The sequence below is a fragment of the Podarcis vaucheri genome (assembly GCF_965113315.1).
Source record: "Podarcis vaucheri genome assembly, chromosome: 6".
In the NCBI taxonomy this organism is placed as follows: domain Eukaryota; kingdom Metazoa; phylum Chordata; class Lepidosauria; order Squamata; family Lacertidae; genus Podarcis; species Podarcis vaucheri.
Window position 1 is genome coordinate 63674941 of NC_138764.1, and position 21461 is coordinate 63696401.

General features: G+C 43.5%; 1 protein-coding gene across 1 annotated transcript; it reads right to left on the minus strand.

Moving 5' to 3' along the window:
• Positions 1-1174: 1174 nt before the first annotated feature.
• Positions 1175-18985, minus strand: LOC309534786 (chitotriosidase-1-like). The gene is made up of 11 exons (XM_082227173.1): positions 18856-18985; positions 17341-17370; positions 15971-16172; positions 14968-15024; positions 12129-12294; positions 10297-10421; positions 9994-10084; positions 9290-9472; positions 4412-4528; positions 2902-3037; positions 1175-1758 (listed from the first exon to the last, which is right to left on the minus strand). The coding sequence occupies exons 1-11, from the start codon at positions 18878-18880 to the stop codon at positions 1478-1480; spliced, it is 1413 nt and encodes a 470-aa protein (XP_082083299.1). The 5' UTR covers positions 18881-18985; the 3' UTR covers positions 1175-1477.
• Positions 18986-21461: the final 2476 nt, after the last annotated feature.

Sequence of the window (21461 nt, forward strand, 5' to 3'; positions counted from 1 at the left end):
TAAAAGAATAAATTTGAATCAACTTAAACTGTATGTGCATATGCTTCACTGCTTCTTACTGATGATGGATGCTGAGCACTTGCAACAGCTCTGATATTTGGGAATTTTTCTCTAAATCACTTACATGAAATTGGAATCAACTGCTTAGAATCCCAAAATTATAGCTGCAATCTTAAACATCCAAGGGAGCTAGCACCATTGAACTGAATGGTCTTATGTCTAAGTAAACATTGCAAAGGATGGTTCATTGTCAAGAAAGACGAATCCTTAGAGATGATGAAGGTGGCTGGAACTGTGGCTTTGGCAAGAAAGGACAGCCAGCCTTCTGATCATGACTCCTTTCTAACCTGCCCTCTGTTCATGAGTCCATGAAGACCTCAGTCACTCAAACAGAATCTATTGTTTTCTAACCTTTCATCTCAGTTATACAGACTTAAGATGGATAGCTTTTTTTCTTCCTATGCTCCTAACTGTGATTAATTTATAGGCATTTTAAAACTGAAATGCCACTTCAAGAAAACCTGTATTTTCTCCCCTGCAGCTATGAAAGCAGATACAAGGCTGTATTTCGGTTCAGAAATGAAATCAAACCATCTTTAGGAGGCTAATCACAGTTCTTCTGTGCCACATGTATAGTTCAGCCCTAGTGGAAACAATAAATACAAAATAGCTGTAAGCTTAAATTCAAGAGCATGGTTGAGCTACTCAGATAAAAGGAACAACTATCTGATAAAATATAGAACATTATTTGTTAGAGAAGTGTAGAGTGCCATCTATTGGCAGAAATGCTGGGCACAGCTACCAGAAATAAGTTTCCAATTTCTAGATTCAGGTAGGTAGCCCTGTTGGTCTGACGCAATCGAAATAAAAATAAACAAAATAAAAAATTGTCCAGTAGTACCTTATAGACCAACTAAGTTTGTTATGGTATAAGCTTTCGTGTGTATGCACACGTCATACATAGAGCCAAGAATTGCGAAGTTATTAGATACTAAAGCAAAAGCAGAAATGTCACTCTTTTGGATCCTAAATTTGTTCCTTGTGGGTTGTTTTTTTTTAAATGAACCAAACAGAGAGAATGCTTTGAAATACATGTTTAGTACCAGTTATTATTAAAATGAATTCACAGAGCTGGTTGCCTGCTAGGTATGCAACAAAACAAGCCTCTAACTACTTTTAGTTGAAATTAGTTTATTTTCTTTTGCTAAAATTATCAGAAATAGGGAGCAAGTGGCTACATATTGTATAAGCAAACTATTATGAAGTGCTCATATCTTGCTGGCTGGTGCGTTGTTCTTTAGTGCAAAGCAGAAGCAGATACTATAACCCTATTTGTTAAAGACTTGGAGAAATATGCAGATGAACATATTGGAAGTATAGGCAGTTTTACAGGGACAGCAAAGCACTTAGCTCTGAAGTACTTAGCTCTGAAGACAACGGAATGTCATCTTTGGGGTTTGCCTATATTAGAAGCCCTTTATTGAGGACGATTGCAACATTTGCACTGGTTGTCAAAAGTTAGTCCTGTTGGGCAAGGCATGCTGAAAGTCTTTTTGTGGGCGCACATATAATACTTTGTGGCATCTTGCAAATCAGCATGGATCCCATCCTCCTTGTCAAGGCAAAAGGTGTCTGCTGTAGGTGCATCAGGTTGTGGCGCATCAGGTTGTGGCACATCAGGTTGTGGCGCATCAGGTTGTGGCACATCAGGTCTTGGAGGTTCAGCAGGAACTGGAGGTTTGGGGTTTGGTGCCAGGCCTACCAGAAGAAGAATATAGATAGTTTAGCCTATATATATATATATATATATATATATATATATATATATATATATATATATTAATAATACTGTATATATCTGGAGCTGGTGCTCATGAAAGGCTCCAGCAATGCAGCTGCCTCTTCTGCCTCTTCCTCTGACTTCTTGTTTCTGATACCACATGCAAGGCGTTTTAGGATGCTGTGGCAAATTTAAGCTTGCAGTGTGAGGTACGCCTTTGATTGCTCAATCAAGGAAAGGTGGTCTTCAGATGTTCCAGATTAATGAAATAAATTAAATGGTGCTGAAATCTAACTTGAAATTTAATGGGGATGGGGTGAAATTAGTCACACACAAAGAGAACCTTTCAATATCAGTAGAAAAGGAACCAGGGAAAGTGCTGTTTGGTGCAGAGAAGTGGTGTGTGGGAAATGTTCATAAAACAGAAGGCATGGTGTGGTGAAAATGTTTTTCTCCTTCCTTCATAATACTAGAACCTGGAGTCACCCAATGAAGGGTGAGAGAGTCAGAAACGCTTAACTGGTTAAATAGTGGGATTTCTTGCTTCCACAAGAAATGGCGCTGACCATATTAGATGGATTTCAAGGTAGGGATTAGATGAAATTATGGAAGCTAGGGCTGCTAGTCATGGGGAGAATATGCTGCCTCCAAGATCAGAGGCAGCATCCCACAGTTGCTGGGGGAGGGGGACAGTAGGAGAGACCTAGTGCCTCACGTCCTGCTTGTGTGCTTCTCAGAAGCATGTGGTTGGCCACTGTGGGGAAGAGGATAGTGGAATAGGTAGACTTTTGGGCTGACCCAACTGGGCTCTTATGTGCTTACACAGCCTTGATTGTTCATTCCCTGGTGTGTTGCATGAAGAGGAGGAGAAATGCACAGCCTAAGAGAGCTGTTTTAGGTTAAACAAGTTTATTTAAGCACAACCAGAGGCCTAAAGGGAGACAAGAAACTCCCCTTTTCACAGAGACCTTTTTTCTTCTTCTTATATCATGGGTGCAACTACCTATTGCTATATAACAGGAAGCCAGAATGAAGTAAGAGTCTTGGGTAAATATTTCGTTCCCTACAGGCCTTGTGACTGAGGATTTCAAGAAAAACAAATATAATTACAAAGGATTAACCTGTGGAGCCAAGTTCTCTCTTCAGAGTCTGGAGGAGTGGGTATGCTCCTTGGCCACAGAAAGAACCACTGAAGTCATCCAGATCCATGGCCCATACCATGGCACCTCCCAGCTTCTTTTGCTTCAGATAGGTGACCTGAGAGAAATAGAAACAGGAATTCAAAGGCTTGTGGGAGTAATAATAATGGTGAGAACCATTCTAGGGCAATGAATATGGCTCCTGTTTAAGAAGGAAATTAGAATATTCAGAGGTCTGTAAGTATGCTGCCTTTAACAGTAAAGTCCAAGACAAAAGTAAATCATCATGACAACTGACAATTTCAGTATGAGCAGTTGCTGGAGTGGTGGGACACAGCTGACCTCCAGACACTAGCATCACTGCAGCTTATGGCTAGAGCCAATCCAGCACTTCCATCAGGACATCCATGCAGCCCAGTGCCTTGCCCCACCCTACCCATGTAAGCGACAGCGATGTCAGTATTGGGAGAGCAGCTCTGCAACATCACCCTATCACTGGCTGCTATTGTTCAACATTAAGCATTTTGTCCTTGGAAAAGCATGGTGAACCATAGCTACCCACTGCATGTGTTTTTATTGATTGATTGCATTTATATCCCACCTTTCCTCCAAGAAACTCAAAGTGGTGTCCATGGTTCTACCTCTCCCACATTTTATGTTCACAACAGCACTGTGAGGAAGGTTGGGCTGAGAGATGGTGACTGGCCCAGGGTCACCCAGTAAGGCTTATCACTGAGTGGGAATTAGAACCATGGTCTCCCAGGTCCAACACCCTAATCACTATAGGCAGTGAAAACCTCAGCTTATGTCAGACTTCGGGGAATCAGATCTGTCCCCCGGTGGCAGTAATAAACAGATCAAATGAAAGGAGACTTCTTACCAGTTAGTTTCTTTAATAATCACAGTGAAAGACAAAGTAATGCATATCTCTATAGAAATGGCGATGCTCCCAGTAAAGGTTCAGCTCCTCTGTCCCCATTAATCTACGTCACTCCTATGTTCGGTAATCTGAGTTTGTTGCTGCTATGCTTTCTGTTTTACCACTCTCAAAGCCCTTCTAGTCTTAGGCGAAGGGTGGGGGGGACAAGTGGGTCAGGAATGCTGTCCAATGACACTGAATCTGCCAGCTGTCTCTCTCTTGGTGTTTCCTCTTCTAGTTGTTCCTCACCCAGTATTTCCCAGCTTTCCCCCTCTGGACTATGCCCCTCTGCAAACCACTGTTCTAAATCAATACTGTCCTCCTGCCCTCAGGAAAAGTGGGGGGGGGGGGACTCCCACCATTCCTCCTCAGTCCAGCCCCTGACACCTTAATTCCTATTGGAAATTGCATTCTACATACCAAAGTGGTCCTTAAAGAACCTAGTATCTTTATTATCTAGTAATTATGTAGCTTGCTAGCATGTTTACTAGGTGATGATTTTGAAGCATAACATTGACTGAGCTCCACTAAATGTTTTGTACAGATAAAAGCAAATATAAGTATAATTGTTACCTTAGTTTTAATGCTGTCCACATTGTCGTATCCTACCCACTGATTTCCCTTGAAGGAATAGGGAGCATTCCCCCCTGGAATCACTGCTGTGGTGGCACCTTTATTAAAGTTGCAGATCTGAAACAAAATAGATTGGAGCATGGCTGTGTTACCACACAGTTGAATTGAGACACTTGAGGTCAGACAACTTCCCCATTACGGAGGTGTAGAAATCAGAGCCTGTTGCAATTGCAAGAAGGGCAGTTAAAATGACCTAGGAGATAGAGCAAGCTTCCTCTTACGAGGAATGGTTTCAGCATTTGGGGGCATCTAGTTCAGAGAAAAGATGACATGATAGAAGTTTATAAAATTATGCATGGCACGGAGAAAGTGGATACAGAAACGTTCCTTTCCCTTTCTCATGCAGTAGAATTCATGGAGATTCAATGAAGCTGAGTGGTGAAAGATTTAGGACAGATTAAAGAAAGCACTTCTTTGCAAAGCACATAGTAAAACTATGGAGCGTGATCCCTCACCAACCAGTGATGGCCACCAAATTGGATGGCTTTCAGAGAGACAAATTCATGGAGGACAAGTCTACCAATGGCTACTAGCCACAATGGCTATCTTGCATCTCCACAGTCAGAGGCATTGTGCCTCTGAATAATAGGCAGGTGCTGGAATTTGCAGGTGGCCAGAGTGCTGTTGTGCTCATGCTCAGCTTGCAGGTCTCAAAGAGGCATCTTGGTGGCCACTATGAGAACAAGATACTGGACTAGATGAGCCATTGGCCTGATGCAGCAGGCTTCTCTTCTGTTCTTAAAGCTGTCTGTGTCAGGTGCCTTACCCTTAAAATAAGTAAAGCAAAATAGGGGTTTTAACGCTACTCCAGGATGTTTGGGAAATATATTATACGACAGAGAATGATTGCTGACCTGAGGAGGGACCATAGCTCAGTGGTAGGCCACATGCACATGACAGGTGTTGGGAAAGACTTCTACTGGGGACCTTGAAGAGTCTCCACCAGCCACAGTACAGTGTTAGTGCTGCCAAGTGTTGTTAGAAGACCTCTATTCCCCTCACAGAGCTAAAATTCCCAGAGCCCCTGGGAAAAGAAATTAACTGTTAAACCACTCTGAGAACTGTGGCTCTGTGAGGGGAATAAGAGTTTTCTAACAACTCTCAGCCCCTTTAACAACTACATTTCCCATCATTCTTTGGCAGGGAGGAAGCCACGATTGTTTAAAGAGGCATGATGCTTTAAATGTATAGTGCAGATTATGATTATGATTATGATTATGATTATTGTTATTGTTATTTATGGAATTTATACAGTGGTACGTTGGTTTACAACCATAATCTGTTCCGGAGGTCCAGTTGTAAACCAAAACAGGTTGTAACCCAAGGCGCGCTTTCGCCAATGGGGCCTCCCCCCCCATTGGTTTAAATCCAAAAAAGGGACACGCACTTCCAGGTTTGACGTGGTTGTAATCCAAAACGGTTGTAATCCAAAGCGGTTGCAAACCAAGGTACCACTGTATACCGCCCTATTACCGGGAGTCTCAGTGCTGTTCACAGAATGAAATCAAGATATAAAACCACTAAATACCCAATAAAAACAGAAACAACAACCCAATAACCCCACTTTGAACCTTCTTGGATTGTGTGTTCTCAGCCCTGTCCTGAGGTTTGCCCACAACTTTCTCAACAAATCTGAGGATGTGTGTGGCATGAAAAGCAGAACAGAAAAGGGAAGTATGTGTCCATAGGTTTGAGGAAATTAGTTAATTGGGGTGGGGGAAAGTAAAGGCAGCGGGTTTGCCATGATCAAAACACAGTAGCAGATGCTCCTAATTCTAGATAAGAAAATGAATTTTTATTAAGACCTGCTCAGGAGGGGAGGCAGCTGGAAGTCTGGAGCCACACTGGAGCCAGAGGGGAGGGACCATGTGGTGGGAACGGAAGGGCTTCCATCTGTTCCAGCCTCACCCCCCTCTATTTCTCCTCACTTTCCTCTGGGTTCTGCCATCCCAGTGCCTAGCCCAACAGTGCAGAGGGAGACATGGCAATTAACTGATTTCACCCACAAGAAAGTAACTGGAAATAAAGTCATTGCAAATGGCCCTGCAAAAATATTAGGAATGGGATTTTTCAGTACAGCACTAGATGTGTCCCCATGACAACAAAATGTTGGACAGCTAGGTTTTTTATATATATAGGACCACACTGGGGAAGGGGCATGTGTTGCTCCTTCAGCCGAGGATGACGTAATGTATGTCTGCAAGAAGAAAGGGGTTGCCATTTTTGTAGAGCGAAATAGAGGTGAGTTTTGGGGGCTCTGGAAGTTAGCGGTATCAGGGGTGCCCTCTCTTGGGAGATCTGATGTGGCAGTTTTCTTCTGCAGTATTTAAGTGCCTCCACCTATACACAACCTGTATTTGTAAAACGTAAAACAAACCTCCCACAACAACCCAGTATTGCAAAACACAAACTTTCGCAAGCACTCTACTCCTGGAATGTCTCACCACTTAGAGAAGTGGGGATCACTTCCTGGTGCAACTGGACTTCTCTGCGACCCATCCCCTCTGCAGGGAGGTGGGACCAATTCGGATGGTCCGCCCCCGCCACTTAATGGATCCAAATGGTTTCCAGAGAGTGGTAGGGGATGCTTTATCCCATGTTGTTGGCCTTTCAGCTGATTCCCTGGTGGCCCGCTGGAATGTGGAGTTAACCAGGGCTATTGACTGTTTGGCTCCGAAGCGCCCTCTCCGATTGCATGGAGCCCGGACAGCCCCGTGGTTTTCCACGGATCTGAGGGCAATGAAACAATCGTTGAGACGGCTAGAGCGCCGGTGGCGGATAACTCATTCCGAATCTGACCGGACACAGGTTAGAGCTCAACGTCGAGCCTACCAAGTGGCGATAGCGACGGCGAAGAAGAATTTCTTCACCGCCTCTATTGCATCTGCAGAAAACAGCAGCAGGAGACTTTTTCAGGTGGTTCACAATTTAGCGGAACCACCTGCAACATCGGGGCCCAGTACGGGCCACATGTTCTCCTGCAATGATTTTGCAAAGTTTTTTGCAGATAAAATCGCCCAGATTCGGGAAGAAGTAGACTCCACCGTGGGAGCAAGGCCGGGGCGGGAGAGTGCTAGAGCTCTGTCTAGTCAAGTTGAGTGGGATCAATTTCAATCTGTTACCTCCGAGGATGTGGACAGGCTGCTTGGACGAGTGAAACCAACCACCTGTCTCCTGGATCCCTGCCCACCCTGGCTTATAAAAGCTAGCCGGGAAGGACTGGGCGATGGGCTTCGTGGGGTGGTGAATGCTTCCCTCCGTGAGGGAGCCTTCCCAGACCCGCTGAAAGAGGCGGTTATTAAACCGCTTCTTAAAAAACCATCTTTAGATGCGGCCACGATGGCCAACTATCGCCCAGTCTCAAATCTTCCATTCCTGGGCAAGGTGATTGAGCGAGCGGTTGCCGAACAACTCCAGGCACGCCTGGAAGAAGCGGACCATTTGGATCCCTTCCAGTCGGGATTCAGGCCTCATCATGGGACTGAAACTGCCTTGGTCGCACTGGTTGATGATCTCCGGCGGGCTAGGGACAAAGGTGAGAGCTGTTTCCTAGTTCTGCTGGATCTCTCAGCGGCGTTTGATACCATCGACCATAGCATCCTTCTGGACCGTCTTGAGGGGCTGGGAGCTGGGGGCACTGTTATACAGTGGTTCCGCTCCTTCCTCCTGGGCCGTGTTCAGAAAGTGGTGGTGGGGGATGAGTGTTCAGACGCCTGGGCTCTCACTTGTGGGGTGCCTCAGGGTTCTGTCCTCTCCCCCATGCTTTTCAACATCTACATGCGGCTGCTGGGAGAGATCATCAGGAGGTTTGGGCTGGGTGTTCATCAGTATGCGGATGACACCCAGCTCTACCTCTCTTTTAAATCAGAACCAGTGAAGGCGGTGAAGGTCCTGTGTGAGTGTCTGGAGGCGGTTGGAGGATGGATGGCGGCTAACAGATTGAGGTTGAATCCTGACAAGACAGAAGTACTGTTTTTGGGGGACAGGAGGCGGGCAGGTGTGGAGGATTCCCTGGTCCTGAATGGGGTAACTGTGCCCCTGAAGGACCAGGTGCGCAGCCTGGGAGTCATTTTGGACTCACAGCTGTCCATGGAGGCACAGGTCAAATCTGTGTCCAGGGCAGCTGTTTACCAGCTCCATCTGGTACGTAGGCTGAGACCCTATCTGCCTGCGGACTGTCTCGCCAGAGTGGTGCATGCTCTGGTTATCTCCCGCTTGGACTACTGCAATGCACTCTACGTGGGGCTACCTTTGAAGGTGACTCGGAAACTACAACTAATCCAGAATGCGGCAGCTAGACTGGTGACTGGGAGCGGCCGCCGAGACCATATAACACCGGTCTTGAAAGACCTGCATTGGCTCCCAGTACGTTTCCGAGCACAATTCAAAGTGTTGGTGCTGACCTTTAAAGCCCTAAACGGCCTCGGTCCAGTATACCTGAAGGAGCGTCTCCACCCCCATCAGTCTGCCCGGACGCTGAGGTCCAGCGCCGAGGGCCTTCTGGCGGTTCCCTCATTGCGAGAAGCAAAGCTACAGGGAACCAGGCAGAGGGCCTTCTCGGTAGTGGCGCCCGTCCTGTGGAACGCCCTTCCAGCAGATGTCAAAGCGATAAACAACTACCTGACATTCAGGAGACATCTTAAGGCAGCCCTGTTCAGGGAAGTTTTTAACGTGTGATATTTTACTGTATTTTTGGTTTTTATGGAAGCCGCCCAGAGTGGCTGGGGAGGCCCAGCCAGATGGGCGGGGTATAAATAATAAATTATTATTATTATTATTATTATTATTATTATATATATATTTAAGCATCTTTCCTACCTCATAATAAGACAAGAATCCAGCCTCTTTGGTGAAAGTGCCAGCTGTCCCTGGTCCTGAGGCTGGCGCATTAACCCCATTTTGTGTGGAAGAAAGGGTAAAGGTTCGTCCATAGAGAGGAACTCCCAGGACAAGCTTTTCAGCTGGTGCTCCTTTGCCCATCCAGTACTTCACAGCATTGTCCTTGATGAGGCAATGAGATAGAAAGCATGATATCAATGCATGTTGCCCAGTTTTACTGTTCAGATCTCTGGTTGCTCCACAGACCTGTAGTTTCCCAGCAGCCACGACTCAATAGACTATGGATGGAGACATGAGTCTTTTCCCAGTCTGTATAAAATTCTCATATATCCATTCATTAGTTTAGTCAACCCCATTTCCACATTATTCAATGATGAATATTTTTAAAACGATACAAAGCCATAACAATGGCATTTAAGCATGCATTATATCACAATATATATTGTATCTCAATGTATTTCATATACTGTATCTCAATACATATTTGATCTGTTTTTGTACATTATTTCAGCCAAGAACTTTATCCCAGTTCCATATTGGAAACCTTTCACAGGATGAGGAGCTTGGTAAAGGCTGATCTAGAGGACCAAGAAATAGTGGGTTTGCTTTGTATCTTTGGACATTTTCTTTACTTTCAATTAAAATGAGAGGCTACAATTTGCTAGGAAATATTTAACACTTACGGTGTCAGGGTACAGAGGGCTGACATGTCCTGTAACGCGTTCCCAAGATCCATGAAAGTCATATGTCATCAGGTTGATGAAGTCCAGAGACCTGCAAGGGGAATTCGAATATGTTTATTCCATCTCTAGCATAAGAATCCTGAGTGGATGCATTGCGGGCAATTATGTGCCCACTGGCATGATTTGTCAACCATGATTTGAAATTATTGGACTAAACTGGTTCTCAAGTATCAAATGCAAGCTGCCTGTGAGTTGCCACCATTAATTTCCCTTCATGGTTCATAAGTGCCTCATCATACTCACTGGGAAATCTTGTCCACTTCATAGCCATTGTCAATGGTTTCCTTCCCCGCTGCCACAGCAGCAGACAGCAGCAGCCTTTCCTTTCCTGTCCGTTGTGCTTCTGCCTGGAATTCTTTCGCCATTTCCTAAGGCAAATAGTTGAGTAGAACAATAATTAAATTTCCTTTTGTCCTTCTCTTAAAGCTCGAGGATGTGGAAGAGATGGAAACATCCCCATTTCCACACTCTCTAGCTTCTTGGCCCACCCCCACATCTCCTGCTTCACCCATGCTGGCCGATGACCTCTGCTTCATTCCTTGCATGGACACCAAGACAGATACACAGCTCTGAGTCATTGGATGCGAGCCCATCATGGCCTCTCCCTCCTGCCTGATGGACTCAACCAGCCACCCCCCTCATTCCCCTCAGCAGCCTCCTCCTTCCCTGACATCAGGTTGGCCAAGATGCAGCTGAAGAAGCTGGAATAGGGACAGGCTCCTCTCACATTTCCTTATTACTGAGAGCGATGTGGGTGAGTTCCTCATCAACAGCACCTGGGCAGGCTACCTGGAGTCAATATCTACCTTGCCACTGGCAGTAGGCCTGAGAGCCCCACTGTCTCCTCCATCACCCACTACATGAGGACCCCAGCTAGTATAGCATTTGGTTGAGCTGATGTATATTATGTGTACTGTATTTTATGTTTATTTTAATGAACCAAATAGAGTGAAAGATTGTGAGTTATGAGAGTGCTTAGCTTTTTTCCCCAGCTGCTATATTGTTAAGTTGTTAATATTGTTTTATAGATTATAAATGCCATATTGATTTGTTAATCATACAATATGACTTTTGTTGCAATTGTGATGTTCAGTTTATTTTTCAGCTGCTGTTTTATAGATTGTAATTGTTTCATTGACAATTTGTTAATTATTTTATACGATTTATACTATATTTGTGATGTTCTATTATGGTTTATCATGTTGTAATTTATTGTTTGTAAGCTGCTTTGGGATTCATTTGAATGAAAAGCGTCATAGAAATACAATAAATCAAATTAAAATCAGTCAATAAAAAGGGAAATCTAAATTGAATCAAGGCAGAAGAGGTTTTCCAGTAAAGAGCAGAAGTGTAGGTAGAGACCTACTGATTCAATCACTTTCCCTCAGAACTACCGTAATTGAAAATTCCATATGCTTTGATTATATTTATATCCCATACCTTTCTTCTGTTCTGGAACCCAAGGCAAAGTACATGTAGTTCCCAGGTGGCTACCCATTCAGGCAGATGACCAGATCCAAACCTGTTTAGTTGCAACAAGGTGGTGGCCTCGTGTACCTTCAGACCATACTGTAGGGCTAGCTTATGGAATATTTATACATTATCTTACCTATATGTTATAGGTTCAACCTATTAGCTCACTACTTGAGGCACAAGAACCTATCTTTAAGCCCCTTGTTCCATATTGTCTCAAAAACCACTCCAGATGTGTCTGGTGATTTACACAAGCTTTCACATTTCACATAATTTACTTTTGCTGGTCTAGGGCTCTATTTGTATACACAGTTCTGATATCTTGACTAGTTGGTCAACTTCCCTTTCATAACCGAGACAAAGGCAAATCTAGGGGTTGGTCTCTGGACAACACCTTGGCCCAGCCTGGGATTTGACACAAGTCTGAATCTTGTAACTTGATTCCATCCATTCACTGAGAAAACAATAATTCATATTGTCTCTTTGCAGCACTCCCTGATATTCCTATTAAATTCATTGCCTGTTGTGCACAGAAGTTGCCCCTGGAATCTGCAGCCAGACAGTAGAATTGGTTGATGGTGATTTGCTGAGTTTTACTGTACCTGAACCAAGGAAGTGAAACGCATTTTATCAGCTGCAGGACTGCCTCTGGCTCCAGGATATTCCCAATCTAGGTCCAGGCCATCAAAACCATAATTTCGCACGAATTGTATCACAGAATTAATAAATGTCTGACGTGTGTCAGGAGTAGCTACCATAGCAGAGAACCTAGAAGGGAAGCAATTCAAGTCAAAAAGATACACATCATGGCTGTTTTGTTTGGCACCCGAGACAGTGATGGTGCTAAAAATACAAAATATCTTCCCTTTGGTTATCCACTGGACCCTTGTCTTTTAGTTTTCAGATGGTTGCTGAAGAAGACTTTGTCCACCCACAAGCTTTTACTGTTTGATTTTAGTTTTCCAACATGCTGCTGTTTTGCTTCACTGCAAGGTCACCATGTTCTGGTGTCCTGGTTCAGTCCTGCTCAGACCTCAAACGTAGAGTCTCCTCAGAAGCAAATTAGGAAGAGCAGGGCCCACAGCAGATCTCTGTACTACCAGTGACCCTGAGGAGCCATCAGATCTGGACATCCCCCCTCCACGACTGGAGCTTACATCACCCATCACCTGGGCACATGGTTGGCTCTTGTAGCACCTCTCATCACTCCCAAAGCCACAAAGATGCTTGTGTGGCATTAAATGATCAGCAGTACATGCTGGAGGTCACGATTCCACCCCTAACAGTCCCCTGCCAATGCAAAAAATATATACCGTATTTTTCGCTCTATAACACGCACCCGACCATAACACGCACATAGTTTTTAGAGGAGGAAAATCCGTAGGCATGCCACCCGTAGGCATTTCCTCCATAACACGCACAGACATTTCCCCTTACTTTCTAGGAGGAAACAAGTGAGTGTTATGGTGCAAAAAATACGGTATGTCTAATTTTACAGCACCCATGATAGGTAGAGAATCAAGTCATTAAGACCAAATTATAGTCTTTGCCTATTTATTTCTTACAGTTCATGGCTGCGATAGTCCAGTGCCATGGAAGATGTGGTCCAAAACATTCAGAAGGCACCAGAATGGTGAAGGCTACCATACTGGCTGCATAAGCACACACACTCTGGTGTATTGGTAGTTGTTAATTTTGGAAAAGCATAACTGGTGCTTACAGTATTTCTGCTGCCAACCAAGAATGCCATCTTATGAAGAACAGGTCTACAACTGGAGCCTTGGGGCAAATCAGGCAGTGTCCCCATAGAATACATAACACAGGAACAAACTTTCCTTTTATTCCATCAAGCCATGGGAGAAACTTCATTGTTCAATCTGTTTTTGCTTTGCTTCCATAAAGCATGCCCCTAACTTGATTTGTCTCCAAAGAATGGACTTGGGAGTAGGGAGAAATGAGGTAAACCACAGTGTGTGATTATTCTGAGAACATATGCTTCTCAGAGTTAATGTTCCAACTGTAATGCCTTTGTTAGATGAATCTAAAGGACTGGCTTCAGTGGGCATTTTCAGCACTGTGGTTAACATGAGATGGAAGATTGGCACTAATATGCATAGTTCTCAGTATTTCAATATCATGGCCATGCGACCTTTAAATTATCCTGAAGCTATTTGCCTCAGTACAGAGGGGGGGTGGGTGGAATGAGGCATGTTTACTTTCTTCCAGTTTTTTTTTCCAAAAGCATCTTAACATTGCCACCCAATTAAAAAAAATAATACCTTCATGAAAATTGGCAACTTAACTTTAAATAGCAGCTTAGGCTGGTGTGCCAACTATGAACCTACATGGATGGAGTAGAATTTTTGGTTTCTGTTATTCAGGCCTTATTCAAATTACTGTAATTCAGAGGTAGTCAATGTGCTTCTTCCAGATGTTGCTGGAGTACAACTCCCATCATCTTTGATAACTGACCACACTGGCTGGGACTAATGGAAGTTGTAGTTCAATAATAGATGGAGGGCACCACACTGGCTACTGTATCTGTGTAACGCATTGGAAATGGGGCTCTTTTAAAATACAGTCTAGAAACTGAGAGCAGGATGGGAAATTGCTGCAAGTACTGGCTGGGACTCTGCCTCTGAGCGTATTATGGTAATACATCATCTTCCAGCCCAAATCACAAAGTGTTGATTTTGACCTTTAAAACCCCACACAGTTTGATGCTACAGTATTGGTATGACTACCATTCCCTGTATGTACCTGCAAATGCTCAGAGATCATTTATGAAGACACTTCTCTAAGTGCTTCCACCATCCAGAATATGATGGGTGGCTACTAAAAAAACAACTTTCTAATAAACGTTCACCTAATGAACTTCACACCTTATGCTGCCTTTAAAATCTGATACTTTAACCTTCGTTTGCTTTATGAAAACAAATGAAACTGAAAACATGCATCGTTGCTACAAACTTTGATTTTTTTTTCTAGCTTCCTTTTAGCGCTGTTATCATTGCATTTTAGTTATCTGTCATTTTTATTTATTTTGGAATTCCTTACACACTCGCCAGAACATCTAGTAAATGCAATGCAATGCAAAAATGAATGAATGAAATAGAAAGATGGGGTTCTAGGATTCCAACAGGAAACTTTCATGATGCATATTATTATTGAGAAGGGGGAGGGAATGGGATATGCTACAGAGCGGCACAGAACACAATATTTGGTCTGGACCTTGATTTGGGAATTTGGAAATGCCTGGTGCAATTTGAATCACTTCATAGGGACCTCACTTCACTGTGGACTTCTCCCAAATCTCTCTGAAGAAGCTACAGTATTTCAGTTCTGCATTCAGGATTTGACTGAAGCAAACACCCATCTTTATTACATATTGCCTACTCATGATGAAGTTCCTCTTTTAGAAACCCCATGCCCAGGTCTTACTTTTGACTTCCAAATGTCCATCCACCAATAGCTAAAAGTGTCTTCAGTCTTGGATTCCTAGATAGGAGGAGAAGAGAGGAACAGAGTTCAGTTTTTTTTTTGTGTGTGTGTCTTGCACAGCTGAGCTTACAAATATCTCTGATCATTCCCGGTGAAGTTCATTTGTGCTGCTCATGGAAGCTAGCTTTTCTGCATATATTTCCCAGCCGCATGGAAAACAGTGTACACAAACAGATCATGCATACTGTATGTAGTTTTCTTTCCCAACTTGGGTTTGAGGGTATGGAGCATAGGAAATTGCTTTTAAACCTTACTAGCAAGCATAGGGACGCAGGTGGCGCTGTGGGTAAAAGCCTCAGCGCCTAGGGCTTGCCGATCGAAAGGTCGGCGGTTCGAATCCCTGCGGCGGGGTGCGCTCCCGTCGTTCGGTCCCAGCGCCTGCCAACCTAGCAGTTCGAAAGCACCTCCGGGTGCAAGTAGATAAATAGGGACCGCTTACAAGCGGGAAGGTAAACGGCGTTTCCGTGTGCGGCTCTGGCTCGCCAGAGCAGCGATGTCACGCTGGCCACGTGACCCGGAAGTGTCTTCGGACAGCGCTGGCCCACGGCCTCTTGAGTGAGATGGGCGCACAACCCTAGAGTCTGGCAAGACTGGCCCGTACGGGCAGGGGTACCTTTACCTTTACCTTTAGCAAGCATAGGGCTAGTTAGTACATGAAGGGGTTAAGATCACAGAGTTAGATTCTTAGACTCAGCTAGGTCTCACCCCCTTTTACCTCCATGGGGAAGTGAAGCTTATTCCTAAGAAACAGTGAATGACACAGCATTATATAAAGGTGTTGGCTTGACCAATTTTCCACCTTCAAATCTCATTAACCAAACTCTATACAATTCTTAAGCCCAGAATTCCCTGTTATCAGAAAATGGGAGCACTCATACAAGTTTAGATCCTAGTTCTAGGAAATTCAAAAAAAGTCATCCTTCCTCCCCAGCCCTCTCCATACTTTTGTTTGAGATTCTGGAAATCCCTGTAGAGTGTTTCATCGTTCCATTCCAGTGTTTTGATCTTGTTCTCTGACATTCCCGCAAATGCATAAATGAGGTGAGTGCACAGATTAGGATCAATGTTCTGAGGGAGGAATTTCCCTTCACCTTGTCTGTACTGAGCCCAGTTGGTGAAATAGCAAACCAGTTTGAAAGCAGAGCCTGCAAAGATGAAAGTGCGTGTAAAAATCTGGAATTGTTGACAAAATAACTTACCTTGAGGTAACATTCTGTTAACTGTGCATTCCTACAGCTCCTGAGAGATTGTACTGATGCAAACTATCTCCCCCACCCCAATCTCTCTCTCTCTCTCTCTCTCTCTCTCTCTCTCTCTCTCTCTCTCTCTCTCTCCCTCTCGTTTGAGAATGAACCCCACTCTTGATGAGGGAGTTCCAAGGTCAGATCTGCCCTACTTGCTTCCACAGAAACATCCACCCATCCTGGCCTTACTGATGATAGAGGTCCAATGTGGCGACATAACACCTTAAGGTTACAGCCTTGCTCTCATCATATCAATAATATGGCTGGATTTTTTCCATTACTATATTTGCCCACCCATATTTGTAGAGAAGTGGAGAGGAAATAGATAAACAAGTTGTTTATAGTTTTAGAATTTAGATATGCCTTTCATATATGGGAGAGACAAAGTTTGAAACTGAACCTATTATTAAATAAATAAATAAATTTCTTTACTGCCAAGTATCACAAGGCAGTTTACAATATAAAAACAACAAAAATCCACACCATAGTAGCAAACAATGCACCCCTTTAAAAAGCCAGAGATTGTTTAATTAGCCCAAGGCCTGGGAGAAGAGGAATGTTTTGCCTGGTGCCTAAAGATATGTGACAAAGACACCAGGTGAGCCACTGCAGAGGGAGCCACTACAGAAAAGGCCCATTCCAGGGGGGAGCCACTTCGGAAAAGGCTCATTCTCATGTTGCCACCCTCCAGTCTTCTGACGAAAGGGACACACAAAGAAGGGTCTCAGATGCTAATTGTGGGGAGAAGGAGTCTTTAAGGCATTGCGACCCTGAGCTGTTTAAGGCTTTATAGGTCAAAACCAGCACTTTGAATTGGGCCTGGAAACTATTTGGTAGCCAATGCTGTTGGGCCAGGATTGGCATGATATGTATGTTCAACCTATCATGCCCAGGTGAGCAATGCCAGGTGTTTGTGCTAGGTGCTGACACCTGGCTCTGTCTAACTGGCTCCATCATGCACAGCATGCGGGAAATGTCTTAACGAAGCCCAACAAACCCAAGCTTTACTCTGCCTGATTTTCACTTGGCTTGTTCTAAGCGAGTAACAACTCTGGGAAGGCTTACTTACTGCAGTGAAAAACCAGCAAGATGGCAAAACCTAGAGAAAAATGGAAATGGAAGATATTAGACAGGTAGCTGGATACTTTGGAACCTTCCAGTAAGTTGATTCTGTTATGATAATTGTTAATAGCATTATTATTAGCACTAATAGCATTTTCCGGACATGAATTCAATATGGTTTATAGACTAAAACACCAAATTGAATTGTCCTAATGATTAAAACACCAATATCAAATAACCACATGCCTGAACATCATAATGTGTTCCTCTACAATAGGTCCAGCCATGTATTATAAAATACTGTACCAATTGTATTTAATCCCTCTATAGAATATACAAAATGAAAGACAAATGATATCATTTTGGCTACATGTTCTGTAACCCATAAATCTCAAGCTTGCCCCTCTTCAATAACATTTAATTTCCTGTGCTATTGAAAGAGTTTCTCATCCATCCTGCTAACCCAATAACCAACAGCTAAAATGATGGTGAATGTTATGAAGGTTTTTGAGGTCATTCAGATAAAGGTTAGAATGTGATGGATGGTATATTTTCCCAAACAGAAAATGAAGTGTTAGGGTGTCTTTGCCTTTTCTCATATGACTAGAAGCAAAAGAAGGCACTGCTTCTGGTCTCAAGCTTTAATAGTTGGGAGGAAGGAGAAATTTCAACCAGTGTGTGTCTTAACCCTTTGCACCATTAGCCAAAGTCCCCTTTTTGACACAATCTACTGGTGGTTTATTCTTAAAGTAATTCAGATCCTCTCTCTCTCATTCCCCCATCTGCTTTTCTTTCAGAATTCACTCAATACAAACCTTCTGCCACACCATCAGAAAGTTGTCTACGGCTGTGGAATAGTACCTTAGAATATAATTCAAATAATGGGGTCTAATCTTGAAGCCCAAATCAGTCAGCACAGGCAAACTTAGGACCTGTAATTTAATCTTTTTAGATTCAATCAAAATCTTTTTGTGATTTTAAGTCCTTATGAAAACTCAACAGCATTTTAGTACAAATTTCTCCAAATATACAAACTCTTGCAAAGCAATTTCCCCAAGGATAATGCATTTTTAAAATTATTTTCACAAATATATGCATTTATGTGACACTTTACCCCAAAATTTGCATGCTTTGTACAACCTTTGTACAACTGCATTGCAAAATTCAGATAGGTGCACATTTTGAAGGATGCCTGAGTTTTGGTACACCTATTGAAGGCATAGGCAAACTCAGCCCTCCAGATGTTTTGGGACTACAGCTCCCATCATCCCTGACCACTGGTCCTGTTAGCTAGGGATGATGGGAGTTATAATCCCAAAACATCTGGAGGGCCGAGTTTGCCTATGCCTGACCTATTGTTTTGAGAAGTGCAAATTACATATGCTTACTTTTTCAGTATGAACTGGATCAAAGTTCTCCTCCATTCCTAATAAGAGCACATTGCACAGTAGCATATCTTAATGAGTGAAATCTAGCAAAACAACAACATCCAACATACACATGCTATTGAAGCCAAACTTACATGCCAAAATGAATGCTCGGCCCATGGTGAGTACAGATTCAGCACAGCCCTCCTGTTCTTAAGAAAGCTGGTGGTTGCTCCTCAGAATTTGTCTCAGCTCACTTTGCCTGTGGCATTTATAGCTACTCGCACCCAAAAAGAGTGATTGTGAAATCAAAAGAGCATTTCCCCTATGTGTGTGTGGTCAAGGCGTGCTACAATCAGGTGGTGATGAGCACAAGGGCTGTGCCAACAACTATTCTGTCTCAGAAATTCTCTTCCTCTTGGAAATAGGCTTCTATTTTTCTTCCTCATTCTGAGGTCACATCAAAATTCCTTCAAAAGTTGAAATTTCCTTATTGTTGGGAACAGAAAACTGAGGGTGGTATCTGGTTTTCTCTCTCTTTCTGCAGTACTGTCTCCGCAGCCTCCCCAACTTGTCCACATTTACTGAACTGAAAAAGCCCCAGGGGAGAAGTTTTTTCTTTATTTTATTTAAAATATATATAGTTCCATTTTCATTCAATATCACAAGGCGGTTCACTACAAAACACACACATTAAAATATGACTAAAACATGTTTAGCTGCATAACAAGACAGGGAAAACATAACATTAATCATAACCACCTCAATCTGACATCAAAAGCCTCAGAGAGCAGATATCATGAACTGGCAGGACAATGGGGAAGAGGAAGAAGACCCCAGTGAGGGGTGTGGCTGGGACTGGGACACACTGGGGCAAGCTGGGGATGGGGAAGGAGAGGTTGATGTAGGAAGTACTCATGGGGTGACGGAGGATGATGAGGGGATACGGGTCAAGTGCACAGGAATCACCAGAGCCATAATGACCCTCACACAGTGGGTTCTGAGGCAAAGGGAGCAACGGGTGGGGAGCTCCAGGAGGCTGAGGCAGGCAAGGGTCCACAGCCCAGCTCTCTAGCTCTGGCCAGGTGAGACACGCTAGCTCTGGGAGGAGGGGTGTGATTCCTCAGCTGGAGTAGGATTGGAACAGGTGAGGGTCACATGCCTCATCAAGCCTAGATGCTGCAATCAGCATGCAAAAGGGAAGCAGAGTTGAGGTGCTGTGTCTTCTCAACTGCCCATGTTGATGGACCTCAGCTTGGATGCTCCAGGATCTCTGCCACATGGTGCTTCAGTTTGGACTTTGGACACGTGGCTTGACCTTAGACTAAGGACTTGACATACTGACTTAATGCCAGGTAGGCCTGGGGTTCAGGACAGCAGATGGGCCACTAAGAGAAATAAAGAAAATCTGAAATCCAGAACTTGCCACAATGCAAGCAGAGGTTAAAATGTGTCACTAAAATGTAACCCTAACCCAAAGACTTCACTCCTGTGTTAATTGATAGCAAAAGTCAGATTAAAGATTGCAACTGGTAATGAGCCTACTCATGAACACCAGAATTTTCATTGCCCAACTGTGGGAAAACAAGGAAACCCCCACAGTGAGGCTCCTTTGTCATGCCAAAATCATTCAAATATGTTGATTCATGGTGATTTCACTTCAGTGCATTGAATAACAGCCACAAGTTGTCGCTTCCTTCCAGTTTTGAGATTGTGAGCTTAAGTGTCAATGATTGGTTCATGAGATATATGGGAGGCAGATAGGTTTGAAGACTATCTTTGCTATTATTAGGCTGGTGACACAGAAAAAGCGCACATTTATCCTCATGTGAATGTCCCAAGACTATATGTACTTGTGTACCAGCAAAAACAAAGAGATGCATTGTCAGAGAGCGTGAAAACAAAATGCCAGTTGAAGCCAGGGGAAGATGCATCTCTTTCCAGCAATGCTGTAAATGGTTTTTAAAGAAGCATGTGGAGCTTCAGTTAGAAGGTTGCTCTTGTTGCTTTCAGGCACCTATCCCGAGACCATTATGTGTCAAGCAGTGCTATTTTTCTAGAAAAAGAGGTGCCAGAACTCACCATGAACGCTTCCCTTGTTCTCTTAGATGCCAATGGCGCCCACCTGAGAGGTGCCAGAACTGAGTTCCAGTGATTGTGGCTGAAAAACCCTGGTGCCAAGGATATGTGCGTGATACAAAATGTGACAATAGCTTCACTCATTGAAAAGAGCGGAGCTTGCGCGTTACAATTTCTGCTACTCAGTGTAATATCCTGAATTTGTTGCCAAAGACAACTTTTTGTTTGGTGATTAATGAATGGATGTTCTTGTCTTCAGGAAGTTTTAATACTTCTTACGCAAAAACAACCACCTTAATCTAAGGAGAAATTAAGACAACGAGCCAATACTGTTATCTTTAACAATGAATAATAAAGAAATTGTCTCAGTGACAGCTTTTGAGGGATTAGCACCAATTTTAAACTTTGTATCACCCTATACTGAAGCCAAACAAAATGTTACTTTAGTTGCAAATTAGCAACCATTTCTGGGTTGTTGTTGTTTTTAAAAAATGTATCACACCAGGTACCAGGGTCCTGGTTTTCACTGAGATCACAACACATCAGGAAGGGGAGGTTCGTTTCTTTGCTCCCTAGCTGCAATCCGGACAACCACCACCTTACAAATATTAAGAATGTGTGTATGTAGTGTGTGAGAGAAATATGCCTGTGTGCCTGTGGTCTGTATGTGTCTGGGGAGTGC

Excerpts from the sequence above, each read along its gene's own strand:
- LOC309534786 (XM_082227173.1), bottom strand. The coding sequence starts at position 18,880 with ATGGGCCGAGCATTCATTTTGGCAT. Across the intron at positions 10,422-12,128 it reads GTTTCACTTCCTTGGTTCAG|GAAATGGCGAAAGAATTCCA; the intron begins GTACAGTAAAAC and ends TATTTGCCTTAG. Across the intron at positions 1,759-2,901 it reads GAGAGAACTTGGCTCCACAG|GCCTGGCACCAAACCCCAAA; the intron begins GTTAATCCTTTG and ends TTCTTCTGGTAG.